An 18,791-nucleotide genomic window follows, 5' to 3' on the forward strand; every position below is an offset into this window, starting at 1 on the left:
TAATGTGTCAAACTCTGAACCTAAACCGCTCTTTTTATGGTTGAATGTGAAAGCAGAAACACACATGAGAGTTTTTATTTTCTACAAAGCTGCTTTGTTTACATTCTTTCTTCTCGGTGCAGCATACGCCCCACATTTCTGATTGGCTAATCAGGTCCACACACTGACTGCTAAATGTTTGGGTAAGGTTAAACCTTAAAGTTCAACCTTTAATTAAAAGGCTGTTACCTATTTTCTTTTAGCTGAATCCCCTTTGTCAGCCGGTTTCCAGTCTGCTTATACAGGTCCAGGTCTTCGCCTTAGAAAGCTTCTCCTTTGGTGCCAAGCAGCTGCCTCAAATGTGATGAAAACCCTGGTTTGATGTTAAATCTGCAGAAGGTCTTAAGGTTGGTTTATGCTAGGTCTGCACGGCCAAATTACGTCATTTCAGCAACCACAGCCTTCACACCGAATCTTAGAATCTGCAAATAAAAACGTTGTAGAATAGATATTTTACAGTCACTTCAGGGCAGACCTGAGCATTTCTGTACAGAACTCTGGGGCCTCAAGCAAAACACTAAAATAATCAAGTCAAAATAATTCACAAATCTGCTATTCTGTTTAAAGCTGCCTTAAAACGGTTATAATCTCCTTTTCTCACCTGTCATAGTGACAAAGGAGTTGCTGGTGTATCCTTACCTATGACACATGGATCATGGTGGAAAGAACAAAATCTTGGCTATAAGTCACAGAAATGAACTTCCTTTGCTGTTAAGATAAACTAAGGAGATCAGAGTAGAAACTTAGACTTAGACAGACTTTACTGTCATTCAGAGGCACATTCACAACGTGCATTTGAGGTAAACAGATGACAAGAGAGAAACATCAGAAACATAAGTATTTGTCATTTGTCAAGAATGTAGTGGCAAATCAAAAAGACATTTTAAATGTACAGAAAGGTTCTGTGAAAGACAACATTAATAATGCAGGTTTCTAGCAGCAGGATGTATGTATGGAGTCAGAAAGGGGTCAAAATGATTGTATGTTTAAAAAAAAAGTAGTGGAAAAATAAAAGTTGCAGCGATGAAGGGACCATGATGGTGCAGATGGTCCAGGCAATCAGAGCCATAAAGTTCACAGTGTTCATATAAAGTGTTCATACATAGTTTTGCATGTATGGAGGGGGATTTTTGGGAGTTTAGCAGTCTGTTTTTCCTCCATTGAAACCAAGGACATATATATCTGTTTTTTCTGTGACACAATCTTTACAACCTGAAGACAACATATGGTTGCATTTTATCTCGTTTATGTGCCACAGAATAAGGACAGTTTCCACCTAATGTTTCATGAACTTCTCAGCAGGGAGAACTGTCCTGTCAGTTTTACTTTTAACTCAGATGTAAATTGGTACATTTCTGTATAAAAACAGATCAAACAGCAAGATTTCAGTTTCACTTCAGCTTTTTATTTTGGTTGTTTCTTTATTAGCACAGCAGGTTCTCTTTTAAATAATGTCAGGTTGACATGTTGCCAAATATGCTTATAGAAAGCGAGAGGAGAAGTCATGTTTTGGTTTTTATTTAGTACAAAGAGGACAAAATTCAGCTTCTCATCTTTCTGTCTGAAAATACAACTCCAGCCTTTAGTTTCCATCTTTATATTCAACCTAAATACCTAAAATGGGAAAGTTTTAAATGTAGATTTGTTACTAAATGTAAATGAAAAATTATCAAATATAAATTTCATGTCCTAATTAGTTTTTTCCAGACAACTTTGTGGATCTCGCTCTTGTTCTGCTGCACAACCACAGGACTGTAATTTCCATGGATCAGCTGGAGCATCTAACCAAGCTCGACTTCATCCTTAAAACTGTCAAACCTGGTTCTGTTCTGCTGTTATTCCAGCTTTCCATGTCTCAAACCAACTTGGCAACAACAGCGTTGTTATGTGACTCCAAACGGGGCCACAACAGTGGAGTCTGAGGGACTGGAGGCTTTCAGCAGGACGACTGGATGCTCCATGTTTGGGTTTTACTCTCAGGTTTCCGTCTTTCTTCTAAATCATCATCACTCTGAGACGTCCTCCAGAAATGCTGCTGACGCCTGACTTCCTGCTGAGGAATGAATCCTCCTCCGTAGTTTCCCCTCTCCGCTCATTATTTGTGTTGTTTAGTGGAACATCTTTTTTCTCCTCTGTGTGCGTCAGGCAGGCAAACATCTGAAATCTACGGTGACAGCAGGAATGAAGCAGCCAGCAGGAAAATCAGAAAAAAATATACAGTTTGACCAAAATCAGAATAAACTCCTCCTGTCAAGAAAAATCCAAAACATGCTAAGGTGATAATTAGCACTGAACTGACATTTACACATTAGTTCTATAAAAAGGTTCTTGCTTAGATAAAGACTGGTTTATTTTTCTCCTTTGTCCAGTTAAATAGTATTTACTTTTGGTTTTCAGTTATTTGTAGGTCAATTATTTTCTTTTTCTTTAGCTAAGCATCATCTTAGATGCTAACAAACACTGGAAGGCTAATGCTAATGCTAACATCACCTCTCTGCTAAAGGAGAGCTGAATTCCTAACAGCAAGGCCCAAAAACAGTTTAAAACGGGACTGTTTCTTAGCAACATTGTTGACTATTTAAAGTGCATAAAGATATTGACTTGTTCTTTTTTTTACAAATAGTTTTGAAAGCTTATTAACTTACTGCAAACAGAAATGGAAATGCTAGCGCTAATGGCTAACAACCTTAAATCTGAGTTAACCGGACTTTTACTCACGCACCAACATGAGGTTATCGTTACCAGATTGTGACGCAACATGCCTGTGCAAATTAGCGCTAATCTTTGATCCAAAAATACTAGGAAGTAGTGGACTCCACCTTAGAGTACTACAATATGCAGAGTACAGAAACTTCAAATTCTTCTGAATTACCGCATTTTCATCTACACACATATCATTTGCCAGTTTAAAGAAGCTGTCATACCTGCCGACAACGTTAAGAAAAGTAATAAAATCTGATGTCCTACCTTTATTACTTGATAAACTTTTATCAAATGTTTTGACAAAGATGTCAATAAGTATTTATTTCTTTTTCATGAATTCCTTCATATGTACCCAGAGGCAATTATTGCCTCAGCATCAAGTCAGGGCTTGATGTTGTGGCAGAGGAGGATATTTCTGTAGCTGCTATAGACATATGATCTATTTCTCTCACTCTGCTGAGTTCTCCTACTACTCTCCAATCTGCATTGTTTGTTGTTATTTCAGCTTTTAACTTTATGTTCTCTCTGTCATTTTTCTCTTCAAAGAAGGTACACCTGATCTGTTCTGTTAGCTGTGACATCATCAGGGGAGGCAGATCATCCTCAATTACCATCTAACTGTCACGATTTGGTTCTGGTATATGTCATTATTTTGGTTAAAGTTAGCTTTCCTGTCTTGGATAAGTTTGTATTGTTACTTTAGTTGAGTATTTTGTCTAGTTCAGTTCTGTCCTGTCAGTCTCAGCCACTTCTTCTCCCTCTGATTACTTCCACCTGTTCTGTTTAATTAGCTCTCCCTCTCTCCTTTGTTCTCCTGCCTATTTATACCTGCCTCAGTTCTCTGCTCCCTGCCAGAACGTCTCGTCTCATGTCCCTATGTTCCCATGTCTCATTTCACCAATCCACTGGTAAGAGCCCTCCAGCATTTTGTGTCTGCCTGTGCATCTGATTACCTAATCTGAGCTGTTCCTCTGTTTTTGAGTCTGCCCCAGTTTTTTGTTGTTACCTGGATGTCTGCTCTGTACCCCGTTGTGGATTGTTTGTCTGCCTGGCTGACCCATCATCTCCTCAATAAATCCTGTCAAGTATTATTTTAGTGTCTGGCTGAATACCGGGTTCATTTCATCCGTAAATCATTACAATACCATAGAAAGTACTCCTGGGTCAATGTGAGCTTCTGTGCTTTCTGTGTCTCTGCTCTGTCTTCTCTAAGCCCCAGTGGGTGGAGGCAGATGAGCGTTCACACTGAGCCTGGTTCTGGTTCTGCTGGAGGTTCTCCTCCCTGTTAAAGGGGAGTTTTCCTCTCCACTGTCGCTTCATGCATGCTCAGTATGAGGGATTGCTGCAAAGCCAATGATATAAAACAGATGACTGTCCCCCAATGTTCCCCGCCGGAGCAACGCCTGAGGAGCAACAGCAGGTGTAGCGCTCAGAAAACAACCAAATGGTTGAAAAACGGCACTTGAAATGACATTTATTGTGAACTGGAGCTTTAAATACATTGAATTGAACCATTCTCCAATCAATCCAGTCAGTATCTTTCTTTGTAGACCTGGTATTCCAACACTGTCTTCCATTAAACATCCATAAAATGCAGCTCCTACATAAGAGCACTGAACAGACGGTGAAGCAGTGAACAGGCAGGCTGTTTATTCAGCTTTGACGGATGAGCCCCGTCCATCAGGAATGAGGTGAGGAACGATCACACTGGAATCTCCCCTGGATGATGTAGCAGTGATGGTGCAGCCACCTGTAGGCTGACATCAATGCTAGGAGGCGCTGCGGTTGGCGATGAAGCTTTTGATCTCTCCGTCAGCAGTTCTGAGTTCATGCTAACAGCGAGCTGAAAGCTTCTGACCGCAGCCAACACGTCCCACACAGTTATGACAAGTCCACCCAAACAGAGCAGCGGACCGAAGGGACACGTCATGTTCCACCACAGAAATACGTATCAACGTTACATCACTCTTCAACACGCTGACCGTGTTTAAGGGTCTGCCAGAGCGCCAGAGATTTCTGTCTGAGCAGCTTTAAGACCTGAGACAGCTGATAGAAACTCCTCAGCTACACCTCAGCCCCGCCCTGCCTCTCTCTGTTTTATTAGAAGCAGCTGGGGGGGCAGCTAACTGAAGCACAAAGTGTTGTTTCTAAAACGTGTCCAAGAATTCAACCAACAGGCCTCCAAGCAGAACCAAGAAGGGTCCACTGGACGGACATCACTGTTTTAATCCAGAACCTTAAGAGACACTGAACTAGGTGAGCTGGACAGAAATCTGAAGTGGCACTGCAGAAGTTGAAGGCGTTGCTGCTGAAACCACTACAGCTGTAGAGAGAATGATGTAAACGTAAATCGTGTCTCTGCGATGCTAAAAAGGAAGAAGCCTGCAGCTTCTTCCTGAAAACAGAAACCACAGAGCAGCCCTGCGTCTGGAGGTGTGACTCCAGGAACTCTCTGAAGGGACGTTCTCTGCTTTGTTCTGCAGGCGGCGGGTTCTCCTTCAACATGTTCTGAGTCCGACCCAAAACCTGGCTGAGATTCCAGGTGAACACAGCAGTCGTCAGCTCGTTAGCGTCCGGCTCTGTTCCAGGTAGCCTCGCGGCTGCAGAGCAGAGATCAGTGGTCTGGTGTGATGCTCATCAGCTGCCAGGTAACACAATAAGACAGAGGAGACGATAACTGACCCCAGATCAGTGGTGGCTGGGCCCTGTGGCCCTTCATGGTGAAAAAAACATTCACCCCTTAAAACATGCATACTCACACTTTATGAGGCATTTCTCACATTGTCTAAACTGCTAATCTAGTTGAGAGTAAATTATTCTGACTAAATGAGATTTGAATGCCCAAACAATAAATTTCTCCTAAAAAAACTGATGTTTACATACAAAACTTTTTACTTTTGCCGTAAAGAAGGAAATAAACACAATAAATTGTAACCACAACATGGTGGTCACATCTGTAGCCAGTCTGGGGTCCACACAACAAGCAGTGGAGAAGTTTTACATGTTTAGATCGAAACGTATCCAGACGGACTCCTGCTGAAATTTATGCTTGAAAATGAAAATGTGGGATGCTAAGATATATTTGGTAGATACTTTTGTAGAGGAGTGTCAGTTAGAGACCTGGACACCTGGTTAGTGTGTGTCAGTCTCAGTGTACAACCAGCCGGTCTGGAAACGTAAAAGTTAAATTTGGTTAAAACGGCGGGTAAAGTCCTCCGGTCAGCAGATAACACGATGCTGGACTCCTCACGCGTTCTGAACCCTGAGTCTTTACTGGAATCAGCACACGGTCCCGGGTTCCACTCTGTAAACAGGTGGAATAAAATGAATGCATCCTCTATTTATCAGCCTCAATGACTGAAACACAGGCGGCCCCTGACGGCCTGTTGATGCAGTTTTTAATAAGCTGGCTGTGACTCAGTAAAATGTGTGTGAAGATGAGCGCATGCTGATGTTTTATGCATTTTAAAAGCTAATTTTTTTAAATCTCGTTTTACTCGGTGAACTCAGAGGAGAGGAAACGGACCTCAGGTCCCGGCCAACGTCTAACAGCAGTAAATGAAACTGAAACCGGGCTGGAAATTGTTGTCTGGTGAGACTTTCCTGGAAAACAATCAGCCAGAAAGAAGAAGAGAAACTTCAGAACCAGATCAACAGCAGTTTTAGGTCACTTTAGGATTTAGCGCTTGTTGCAGGAAGAGATGAGCATTTATGAAACGTCGAGTTTAACGGACCGCTTCCTACAGACCCATTCTACCAAGAAAACCCAGATCTGAAAAGGTTTAGAATGAATTGGTCCAATTTTCTGTTCACTTTTTTACTGGAGGCTAAATGTGAGACACCAGAGATGGAATAACAGAAATGAAGACACTGCAGGCTGGGATCGTTTAGAGATGGTTTCATAAACCTGCCAGACGGACAGGAGCAAAGACCTCTGCTAACGACTTTCCTCGTTATGCATTCAGTCGTTATGCATTCAGTCGTTATGTGTTCAGTCGTTATGCATTCAGTCGTTATTCAGTCGTTATGCATTCAGTCATTATGCATTCAGTCGTTACACATTCAGTCGTTATTCAGTCGTTATGCGTTCGGTCGTTATGCATTCAGGTCGTCCAACTTGTGCAACATGATTGCGTAGCGACCTGCTCTCAGATGGAGACGGTTCCGGGTTTCCTGGACTCTGTTGGACATCCTGAAGGCTTCTCCACTGGAGCTGAAGCTCTCACCTGGAGGTTCAGATGATCCAGAAAGGCTTTTTCTCAGCAGCAGGTTGTGAACGAGGTGAGGATGGCTGCCCTCTCCTCCGGCGCTGACCTCAGAGGACTCTGAGCCATCTGCGCCGCCATGGGACAGAAATCTGAAGTGGCACTGCAGAAGTTGAAGGCGTTGCTGCTGAAACCACTACAGCTGTAGAGAGAATGATGTAAACGTAAATCGTGTCTCTGCGATGCTAAAAAGGAAGAAGCCTGCAGCTTCCTGAAAACAGAAACCACAGAGCAGCCGTGCGTCTGGAGGTGTGACTCCAGGAACTCTCTGAAGGGACGTTCTCTGCTTTGTTCTGCGGGTTCTCTTTCAACATGTTCTGCAACCTGAACGGGACGGTTCTGATCAGCGTGCTGCCTCCGCTCATCCTGACCGAGTTTGTTTTTGGGTTCCTGGGCAACGGGCTGGCTCTGTGGATCTTCTGCTTCCACCTGAGGCCCTGGAAGAGCAGCACGGTGTTCCTCTTCAACCTGGCCATGGCAGACTTCCTGCTGAACGTGGCGCTGCCGCTGCGGGCCACCTACTACTTCTCCGGCCTGAACTGGAGGTCTGGGCCGGCGCTCTGCAACGTCTGCCTCTTCGTGCTGTCCATGAACCGCAGCGGCAGCGCCTTCTTCCTCACTGCCATCGCCGTGGACCGCTACATGCGCGTGGTGCACCCCCACCACCCCATCAACTCTGTGAGCGCGGGCAGAGCTGCCGCCGCAGCGCTGGGGATCTGGCTCCTGGCCATCCTGGTGGACGCGCCCATCTTCGCCCTGCAGCACACCAACACCACCTACTGCGAGAGCTTCAACACGGACGTGGACCCGCAGCACGACCTCAGCTGGCACGAGTTGGTCTTCCTGACGTCCTTCTTCGTGCCGCTGCTCGTCATCCTCTACTGCTCCGTCCACATGGTGGTGCAGCTGAGGAGGAGGCAGCTGGCTCACAACGCCAAGGTCAGGAAGGCTCTGAACTTCATCGTGGTGGTGGTGGTCATCTTCTTCGTCTGCTTCCTCCCCAGCAACGTCACTCTGCTGGTGATCTGGGTCAGGTCCAGAGAGGCGGCCCGCTCCGTCTCCACGGCGCCGCTGTGTCCTGCCTCAGAGGGCCTGGCCATCGCCTTCTACGTCTCCATCACGCTGACCTATCTGAACAGCGCGCTGGACCCGCTCGTCTACTACTTCTCCAGCTCCGTCTTCAAGAACATCTGCAGGAAAGCTCTGCGTCTGTCCCCGGAGGAAACCACGGCCGGCGCCGAGAGGAAGACCCGGGAGACGGGGGACACGGGTTCCCAGTCGCTCAGTCAGCTCTGACGGCCAGAAACCTTCATCTGGAGCCGGTCCGGTCGGTCCGGTCCGGTCCAGTCCGGGTGATCCGGTCTGATCCGGTCCGGGCGGTCCTGTCTGGGCGGTCCGGTCCGGCCGGTCCGGTCCGGTCCGGGTGGTCCGGTCCGGTCCGGCGCCTCACAGAGCAGCAGGAAGCGTCGGTTCTGGTCCGGTCCAGTACTCAGATATCCGTCTTTTTATGGATAAATGACTGAATCTGACTGAAACGGATCAAAATCAAGATTCTTCTTGACTGGATCAGAATCTTTATCACGATAATCAGATTTCATGGGATTAATTTGGATTTTTAATCTGTTTTTAATTGAAATGCAAAGATTTTGTTTGCTTGTAGAAAGTTACTCTCTGCAAAGCTGCGTGTGATCTCAGAGGCGTTTTCAGTGCTACAGCTTTGATGTTTTGCTTTGATGCTGCACGTTTGGATTTATTACAATCATTTAAGAAAATGACTTTTCTGTAGCTGTGAAAAAACAGAAGATGCTGGAAAACCTGAAACAAATCCAACTCATTTGAATTTAGTCAAAACTTATTTTCTGTGACAATATTAATATTGGCTTTAAAACGATAAAAGTTACTAAAACAAAACAAACCCAGAAGACTTTAAGTGGAGAAAAAAACACATGAAAATTGAAATAAATTATGTAAATCATGTTTTTTGTTTTAACCTTACTTATGTATATCTTTCACTGCAACTGATCATCTCTAAGAGTGAAAAATAAGTTAAATAAGCAAATAAATAAATATGAAGAATATAATTAAAAGGCTATGTGAAGCTTAAAAACTAATATTGAAAGGAAATATTGAGATTTTTAAAACATATCTTTGTGCTTTGTAACTTTTAAAGATGATTTTGAGAAAGATTTGTAATGTACTCCCATATTTTTCATATTTTCGACATTTTAGATTTTCCCTTTATAATCCCTCTAATATGCTTGTAATGTTCTACTTTAAACTTTGATATATTATATAATGTCCTAATATATATGTATATTATTGTTTTACTTTTTGTACCTGGGGAGAAAAAAGTTAAAGCTTTTAAAATATCTGGCTTGATATTTGTTTATAAAATTCTAATAAACCAAAGGAGGAAAAGGAATGTTTGAGCAGCTCGGTGGAACCCATCAGAACCCATCAGAACCCATCAGAACCCTTCAGAACCCATCAGAACCCTTCAGAACCGACCTTTGTGCATATCGTGTTCTGTTCATCATGATGTGGTTGATGTTACGTTTGATTAGAATTACAAAACATCCTCTTTTGTATTTTCTTGCATGAGTTCGGTTATAATATAATAAATCGATACATTTGTTTAATTTCATGCTTTCCTGGATCTTTTTTTTTCTGTTATTGCATGAATTAAACTTTCCAAGCTGCTGCGTTTAAACTAAACGTAGAGGAATGAGGTTAAGATGTCTTGTGTGGTGTGCAGTTCTATTTTAGGGCCGGTGCAGCCGTGCAGTCAGCAGAACGTTATTTTTAATATCGTGTTTTCACAGGAAACAGCCGCTGATGCAGGGACTTTTTCATGCATCACTGTTACATCCTTTTCATTTGTGTAATCTTCAAAAAAAAAAAAAGATCACACCTGAGCCCACACAGGAACCACACAGGCAATCGGTTCTTCCTCCGCCAACTAAACAGAACCAGAGTTCTACCTTCAGGGATTCTTAAAAGAGTTTAAGAAGTCAGGAACCGGACGGGTCAGTCGGTGTCAGAGGGAAAGTGCATTTTTGGTTCTGAGGGACATAAAAGTTCTGAGACATAATTCAGGCGATGCAGCTAAAAGGGAAGTGAGTGAATTACTCAGCAGTTCAGTCCAGTCTTCTTCATCTGTCTGAACGACACCATCAGTAAAATACATCCTGATAAAGTGGAATCAACATCAGAAACATGGGCCCATATTAACAGCTGGTGTTTGGGGGGGGGGGGGGGTGATGTGGTATCAGTTGGTCATGATTGGATGTTTGGATCCAGAGCAGAGGTCTGCAGCCAGGTTCTCTTTCATTCTGCCACCCTAACCCTAAACATCGATTATCAGCCACAAAACCAATAAAACCATCAGAAGTCCACAGATAATCCATCCTTCCCAAACCTCACTGTGTCTGCTGTTAGGAGACCAGGGCGGGTCAGAACTGCAGATCAGAACCAGGCCCGTTGTCTTGGTTTGTTGATGTCTTTGTTTGTGAGGGAACCCAAATGGCTGCGCTCTGATGAGAGGGTGCCTCCGCTGGGAGGCAGGCTGCACATCTCCACCGTGTAACTCTGCCCTGCTTTACACCAGGAGGAGGAGGAGGATGAAGACCAGGAGGAGGAGGAGGAGGATGAAGACCAGGGGGAGGAGGAGGAGGATGGGGTCCCCCTCATGTGAAGCAGCCAATGAGCTGAAAGCGGAGCACCGGCTCTGGATTCTGAGCGGCAGCATCAGCAGCATCTCTGCCTCCACACGGAGGTGATGCTGAGGGTCCAGACTCCCGGAGCCGCATCAGGACGGCGGATGGACGGCTGCAGGACGCGCTGATGGAGACGGGACTGGTGCTGCGACGCAGGAATGCTGGGAGGACCTGAGAGGTGAATGTGTGTCAGGGATGCTGGAAGAGCAGCTGATAGAGTCAGAGCGGGGGGGAATGTGAGGCAGCTATAAATAGGCGCTGTTTCCTGCAGACACTTTGTGGTGCTGACGGTGGAGCGGCAGCAGAGGGCCGCTTCCTGCTCACCGTCCATCCGTCCATGTGGGATTTAAAGACACTTTAACTGGGTTTGAGCTTGAAGAGCCGCTCTGTGCCGCTTCTGTCCGGCTTTAGATGCTTTTCTTTGTTTTCTTGGTCAGGTTCAGTTTTGCTGTTTCATTTTATTCTGGTTTTCTTCCATTATTGCTGTTTTTTCACTTTATTCGCGCTGTATTTCTGTAATCAGCGCCTCTCCAGCCGGCTTCTTTTCCTGCTTTCTGCGCAGATGAAGCCAGTTTATTATCTCTGAGTTTAGCTGCTTTTATGGTTCTGGTTCTGGGCTGATTCTCTGGTTTTGGACCAAACTTTTGTTTCTCCTGCCAAGCATCACTGCTGCACAGTCTTTCTGTTTGATCTTGTTCAATAATTTTTGAAATCAAATATTTAGAAGGAAGTCGGTGTAACTCTGCTCCTCCAGCTTCTGTTTTGATATCAAAGTTGGACTTTTCAAAAATAAAACCGGATATTTTCATCACGTTTACCTGCCGTCCATTGGACCCTCAGCACAAACACGAGATTTTCCTGCTGCTCGCTCGCAGCAGACACCTGATGACGTTCCTCCTCCCAGAGGAACCGGCATTTTCAGCAGAACCTCGGGTTGCTTCATGTAAACAGAACCGCACAACAGGAGCATGGAGCATGCTCAGTAGCATCCTTCCAGTCTCACCTTTGGGTCTGATTAGGACTCCTTGTTCATTAGTTTCTGTTGAGCAAACTTTTATTTTTAGACTCCAAACAATGAAGTTTCATCAATTATTTATTTCTTTATTAATGTTCAATATTTTTGCTAATTTAGTCATTCTAGATCTTCGGCTTTGTGCAGCACTTTGTCGCTTTAAATGAGCGACAGAAATGAAATTGGACTAAATTAAGTGCGACCCGTTTAAATGTTCTTAAAATTGGGCCTTTGTATGTAAATAAACAGAAACACGGCAAGACTTTTGCTTTAAAGGGAAATCATGCCACCAAGAGGGGCCAGAGGGGTGGGGGAGGCCACAGTCTGTGCAAAAAGCCTTTTATGACTGTAATGTTTATTTACTTTAATATGTTCTAATATTTAAGCAGTCAGCAGCTGTAAAAAGAAATGCTAAATCGTTCAGTTTTGGCCACATTCTCATTTTAGCAGCGCTGTGGTTTATTTGTCTTTTTAAAGTCAAACCCACATCCTCTGCAGAAAATGTGGTGATGGACAAAGATTAATTAAGGTCTGTGGGAGCAACACCATCTGTAATAATAATAATAATAATAATAATAATAATAATAACTTGATGAAACCCAGCAGGTTGCATCAAGTCTCTCCAAGCAGCATTCACTCCTCCTGAAAGAGCGTAGAGCCACAGTGGACAGTCGTCTGCATTGTTGATGGCTTTGCAGCAATCCCTCATACTGAGCATGCATGAAGCGACAGTGGAGAGGAAAACTCCCCTTTAACAGGGAGGAGAACCTCCAGCAGAACCAGAACCAGGCTCAGTGTGAACGCTCATCTGCCTCCACCCACTGGGGCTTAGAGAAGACAGAGCAGAGACACAGAAAGCACAGAAGCTCACATTGACCCAGGAGTACTTTCTATGGTAGATGGTAATAGAGGATTGAATTGAATTTATACTAACGTAGTCCTCTTGTAGCCAGGTTTCTGTGACACAAAATAAATCAATCTGATTATCAGAAATCAATTCATGAACTAACAAAGTCTTTGGAGGGAGAGACCCTATATTTAATAGACCACATTTAATTGTTTTATTTATTTTTTGGTTCAAGTTGAGTCGTATTCATTTTTTATGATTTGCTCCTTTTAGATCTGTTTTCAATACATTTAGTTTTGGCCGTGGGAAAGACGCTGTCTCAGTGGGATTTGTTAACCTGTCGACTGGCAAATAAGGCACGAGCATTATTAATGTTTTTGTTGATGATCTCAGAGAAGAAAGATTCTCTTGCATTTTTCAGTTGTAACTTATTTCTGTAAAGTCTCTCTTTATAGATGTCATAGTGAACCTGCAGTCTTTCTCCTCCTGCGTTCAGCTTTTCCACACTTCCTTTTTTCACTTCTAACTGCTGGAGAACTTCTCCACGGAGATTTTTTCTTCCCAGAAACAAACTTTACTTTAACTGGAGCAATGCCGTCAATGATATCTGAGACTTTAGACTGAAAGTTATCTACTAATTCATCTACTGACAGAGACAAAGTGGAAGCAGCAGAGTGAGCCTGGTTAAAGGTTTCAGTAGCTTTGACCTTAAAGTTGTGTTTTCTTCTGACGTCCCTTTGGCTAAATGAGTCGTTGGAAACTATCCTGTCAAAGGTAACAGAGAAGTGATCAGCGTTTGCTGGACACCGGGATGAAGCTGGAGGGAAGCTCTCAGGGCTTCAGAGATCCTGGCAGGGGGTCTGAGGGCGGCACGCTTGGTGCTTTAGGAGCTTTTCTGTCAGATTGAGTCAGAAAATGATTTTTTCCTTTCAATGTTTTAACTCAAAATGGCAGAAAACCTTCTACATGTTAAACCTTTAAGCTCTTGCTCAGTTCTTCTTACACAGAAAAGCAAAAAGACCAAAGCAGGCCCCTCTAAGCTCTCAGATCCCGACTTATATTACCTGCAGTTTTAACTGCAGCAGCTTCATTTTATATAAACTCTATTTATATCGCTGTATTTCTGTTCTTCCTGTCTGAAAAACACACCAGGCATTAGATTCATGTAATCTGAACCAAAACTTCACTCTGAGTTATTGATTATTTGCAAAAAGTGCTCTTTAGTAACCTGAGCCTTGGACGGGGGTCGTCATGACGCTTATTAATAATACATGCATCAGACTGCCGAGTCGGCTGTGAGTGAAAACACATGCAGCTGGGTAATAAAGGCCACATGCTCCCACTGAAGCACACTAAGCTGCGCCCAAACATTCTGGAGCGCACTGCAGATGCATTTTAGAGATGGAGACTTTTACAGTGAAGTCATCAGGTTTAAGGTTACTGAAGCTGGAGGTTTCCTGGATGACAATTAAACGCTTGTAAAAGGTCTTTGCTGCAGATTGGTCAGACACGAGAGTAAAGAGTTGTCAGAGGCAGAGTAATTAACTGCAAAGAGTTTTATTTTGCTTGAGTTATGACCAAAAAAAAGAAGAAATGTCAGTGCATGGATGCACAGAACGTTCAGCTAATGAGCTGCAGTTATTTTAGCAATTAAAGCTGCAGCCTTTCTGCCGTCTGCACCCAGACAGCCTCACATGCAGCGAACCCATGCTGAGAAGAACCTGAAGCTGAAACGTTCAATCAGAGCCAGGATCAGCTGAACTCACCAGGTCTGAGGTAGAAACATGCAGTTTGACTGTGGGTCCAACTCTGGTACCGAGCAAAAACCCAGGCAGACCAGAAACAGCAGGAGGAGCAGCGACTACAGTCCATACTAGAAAGAATGAGCAGGAGGATGTTGTCCTGCATGCGTACGGATCTGTAATTATGTGTAGATTTGGGTTTTAGCAGCTGACTGCTCTGACTGACCCAGAGTCACAGCCTGGGGTAGAACCTGGTTCTGTGGGGCTCGTTTGGACCATCGGCTGATTGTAGCTCCGCCCTGAAGGTGAGAGTTTGACTAAGCAGTGGCCAGGATGAGTTTGGTGGACTACATCAGCTTTTACTGATCCTGGATCTGTACAGGCCATGAATGGATGGAAGGTCCTGATGATCCGCTCTGCAGAGCTAATCGTTCGCTTCAGTTCGGACCCGCCAGGCTTTGTGGACGGACCGAACCACACAGAGACGGACCAGATGATGTTAGTGGAGGAGACGACCAGCAGCTCCAGAGGATGCTGGGACTTCCTGAGCTGCTGCAGGACATCCGGTCTCTGCTGGTCTGCTAAAGCAAAGACAAACACGGTGTGATGTTTTGACCTTTTGGGACGATTCTTCAGTCGTTCCAGAATTTTCTGGACTGAGTTTCAGCTTCATCCTGCGTGGTGAAGCATCCAGGGGGTAAGGAGGGGCCATCAGCCTCTCACCACCTCCTCCCCATCAGGAATCAGACGGTCGGATAAAAATCAAACATGGCTGACATCCAGTCGGCCCTCCTGAGGAGATGGAGAGCGCCTCCTGCTGGTGAAGCAGAGCTACGAGCCCATTTCCCCCAACCTCACACTGAGCATGTGCAGACAAGGGAGTTCTTCTTCTTCTTCTTCTCAGAGGAAAGCAGGAGAGGAGAGAATCATGGGGGACATTCTAAAACACTTAACGCTTAACGTGAAAAAGCTTAAAGTGGCTTAATGTACCTAAACAACGTTCGGTGATATAACGAATAACATCATATAACGTCCATAATAATTGGACTTTGGTTTCGATTTTATGATAGTTTCATGTGCTTATGAGGAGCAATATATGAGAGAAATTTGGTGATCACTGAGCGTTGTTTAGGTACATTAAATTGCTTTAAGCTGTTTCCTTTCAATAGGCCACAATGAAGCAGAAACGCTTAATGTTAGATAACTTCCATAATAATTGGACTTTGGGTTTGACATTTTGACAGTTTTATGTGCTTATGAGGAGCAATATGAAAGAGAAATTTGGTGATCATTGATTAGGTACATTAAACCACGTTAAGCTTTTTTCACGCCATAGGCGCCTATGAAGAAGAAAACGTTAATGTGAGATATCTTTTATAATCGTTGGATTTGGGTTTATTTTTTTGACAGGCTTAAGTCTTCATGACAAGATATGGCCATGCGAAATTTGGTGATGATTCCTCGTTGTTTTCCTACCTTAAGCCACGTTAAGCTTTTTCACGTTAAGCGTTTTAGAACGTCCCGAATCATGGAGGCGGTACGTGTGACATGGAGTCAAACTACGGAGGAGAAACTGGTAGAATTACCAAGGCAGCGTTTGGTTCTAGTGAGCCTCATGTTTAACAGAGAGCATCCACACTTCCTCCTTTTTCTTCTTCTACTGTTTACGTTTGGCTTCCAGGTAGACGAGTGCGAGTAGCGCCATCTCTCTGCGGGCTAAATGTTCTGTAGCTGCTGGTGTGGCAGCATGGTTCAGAAAGCGACCAGGATGAAGCACAAACCTTATGAAGGGTGGAGGACAAACAAAGATGGAGGAGTGGATGGAGAAGGTGTGATCAGCATAATTACAGGGTGTACCTGTGTCTTCTCCATGTTTCCTCAGCCTGGTTCAGTCTCAGCAGGAACCAACAACCTCATCCCACCGCGTGTCTGGAAAATGATGAGGACATCATGGCTGACGTTAAATCCTAAATAATAAATCCGTCCCGCTGTGAGCATCGCTTTGTCTCCCCGCTGCTTGACCAAATACAGGAGGAGGATATAAATCTGATGGAGACGTTAGGCTTCCCACCACAGGAGGGAAACGCTGAATAAAGTCAGACAGGTGGTTTATTACTGGGCCTAAAGGCCGAGGATCAGACCAAGACGCCCAGGAATTCATTCCTACAGGAGAACTGGAACAATGAGATGATAAAACATAAAATCATCATAAAATACAGGGAATATTTGTGGATTAGGACCTCCTGGGAGGAGAGGATCCAGACACCGCCGCAGTCTGAGCACAGGCAGAACATGTCGGACCTTTCCTGGTTCTCCAGAGTTCTGCTGAGTTCTCTCAGCCTCAGAGAAGCTGGTCTGCAGAGACCTGCGGCTCGTCGTCTTGGCTGATTACCCAGCGGCGTTCCTGGCGTTCCTGCTCGTCTCTTCAGAGCTGCAGACCTTCGTTCCTCAGTGAGGAATGTGGAGCAGGCATGTGAGCAGAGGCAGGGCGAGGAGGGAGAGCGGGGGGGAGGTTCCTGCATGTGGACACCGGGTTCTGCATGTGGACCAGGTGTTCCTGTCCAGAGACTCATGTCCACGCTTCGTGTTTTTAGTAGGAATAAAACCAAAGGTGCTTCCCAGCTAATTCATCCTGGAGAGAACGTCCTGCTTCTGATGGTTTCCTCCGTGGCTTTGAAGCTTCTCGCTGCGTTTATTTATATCTACGCCGCCCTGAAGGCTGTTAAATAAAAAGATGAAAGTAAATGAAAAGGGAAAATATCCCCCCTAAAGTTATTTGTATTATTCATTCAATTTTCACATTCCTCTCATTCCTTTCATTTGGTTGCTCGACCTCGCGGAGGACCATTAAAATAAATAAAAATAAAGAAGGTTCTGGAAGCAGAGAAGTCTGTTAATGAGTTAATGGCGGTTTCCAGAGCCAATCATTTCCCCAGGCTGGAAAGTTTGATTTCATGACCTCATTAGTTAGTTAATATTTGCTTTTAGTTTCTATTTCCCCATGTTCTATTTTTGTTTCTACATTTTATTCCAACTTGCTTTAATTCTGTTTTATTTTTCTATGTTTTAATCATATAAAGCACTTTACATTGTCTTTGTACTGAAATGTGTTATAGAAATAATTCTGCCTTGCCTCTCTGCAGACGATAAAACTTGTCTTACCTAAATCAGACCTGTCTGTGTTTATTAAACGATCAATTTTTCCCCAGTGAAGCTACTTTATTTTAGTATATTGAACATCATTCTTTCATATGAAGCATTTCTAAAACCAATGGATTAATTAAGGTCAGGTTGTAAGCTGTTGTTTCTTTTTGACTTTTGTCAGCGTTGCACATCTGGGCCGCTCCACACTTCTATCTTTGTGAGGACAGAAACCCAAACGGTCCCAGCTGTCCCCTCTTCAGCTGGTTTTACGTCTCATCGAGGTCTGGGCTTTGACTAGGCCGTTGCACCACTTTGATTCTTGTTTTTTTTAGCCGCTCTGCTGCAGATGTGCTGCAGCGTTTGGGTCCAGTGTCCTGGTGATGAGCCGGTTTGGATCAGCAGGCAGGTGGCCTCATGTCTTCCTCTACAACTCCTTCAGTTTACAGAGCGGCTGATTTTAAAAAAGGCCGTTGCTGATATTGCTTTGCTCCTCCAGAGCAGGAACCTGCAGCGCTCTGTCCTCTCTGGTGACACGCAGTGATTTACTGTTAGTGCAGCAGCACCTGGTCGTTGCTTTCACTGCTGGATTCTACAGAAGCAGCGAGGATTAAGCTGCACAAACGACATCCTAACGGCTGTTTGCTTTGAGTTTATGCAGAGTTTGGAGGAGCCACCTGAACATGAATTATTCAGTGTTCAACAGCATAATTAAAAACATTAAATCTTGCTCTTACTAGCTTGGACCCCAGTAAAAGGTTAAAAATGGAATATATAAATCTTTTTGTATCCTGGGATGCCTTTATTTATACTTTTACATCAAGCTGTTCATCATTGAAGATTTCTATTATCTTTACAAATATATTAAAACTAATCTATATATTCTCCTATTATCTTTGTGCTGTTATTATTTGTACAGAAAGTTGGAGGAAAATGTGAAGAACTTTAAAGATGTTTGATAACCAACCAGATAAAAGTAATAATTGGTAGATCTGTCCCTATTGGACGTCCCGAGCCTTTATAAATACAGGCTTTGATATCAATAAATATTTATTCATTTCAATAAATATAATGTATCATTAACCCTGCATGAAAAATGCAGCAATAACTGAAAACTATTTTTGTCATATCCTATGTTGCATGTATTCATTTCTTAGGCACAATTGGATTAGAAGACTTTATTTTATCTTTTCACAAAAATTAAAAAGTTAAACTGTGTGACAAAAAAATTTAAATCCCTGTGCAGTTATTAAAGATGATGGATTCAGATGAAATGAGAAATGTTCTTATTAAAGAGAAAAAAACTGCAGCAAAGATGGAAAATCT

At 43.7% G+C, this 18,791-nt stretch overlaps 2 protein-coding genes across 2 annotated transcripts in view; both read left to right on the plus strand.

Moving 5' to 3' along the window:
* Nucleotides 1–7,319: 7,319 nt before the first annotated feature.
* Nucleotides 7,320–8,344, plus strand: LOC105921392 (hydroxycarboxylic acid receptor 2-like). Its single transcript, XM_012857101.3, has one exon. The coding sequence runs from the start codon at nucleotides 7,320–7,322 to the stop codon at nucleotides 8,301–8,303; it is 984 nt and encodes a 327-aa protein (XP_012712555.2). The 3' UTR covers nucleotides 8,304–8,344.
* A 2,429-nt stretch (nucleotides 8,345–10,773) lies between these two features.
* LOC105920055 (phosphodiesterase 4D interacting protein) overlaps nucleotides 10,774–18,791 on the plus strand; it is an 83,970-nt gene continuing 75,952 nt past the window's right edge. Inside the window, exon 1 of the mRNA XM_036131816.1 lies at nucleotides 10,774–10,901. Within this exon, the coding sequence (XP_035987709.1) occupies nucleotides 10,882–10,901 (20 nt within the window). The 5' untranslated portion in view covers nucleotides 10,774–10,881. The remainder of the gene's footprint in view (nucleotides 10,902–18,791) is intronic.

The sequence above is a fragment of the Fundulus heteroclitus genome, unplaced genomic scaffold (assembly GCF_011125445.2).
Source record: "Fundulus heteroclitus isolate FHET01 unplaced genomic scaffold, MU-UCD_Fhet_4.1 scaffold_46, whole genome shotgun sequence".
Classification (NCBI taxonomy): Eukaryota; Metazoa; Chordata; class Actinopteri; order Cyprinodontiformes; family Fundulidae; genus Fundulus; species Fundulus heteroclitus.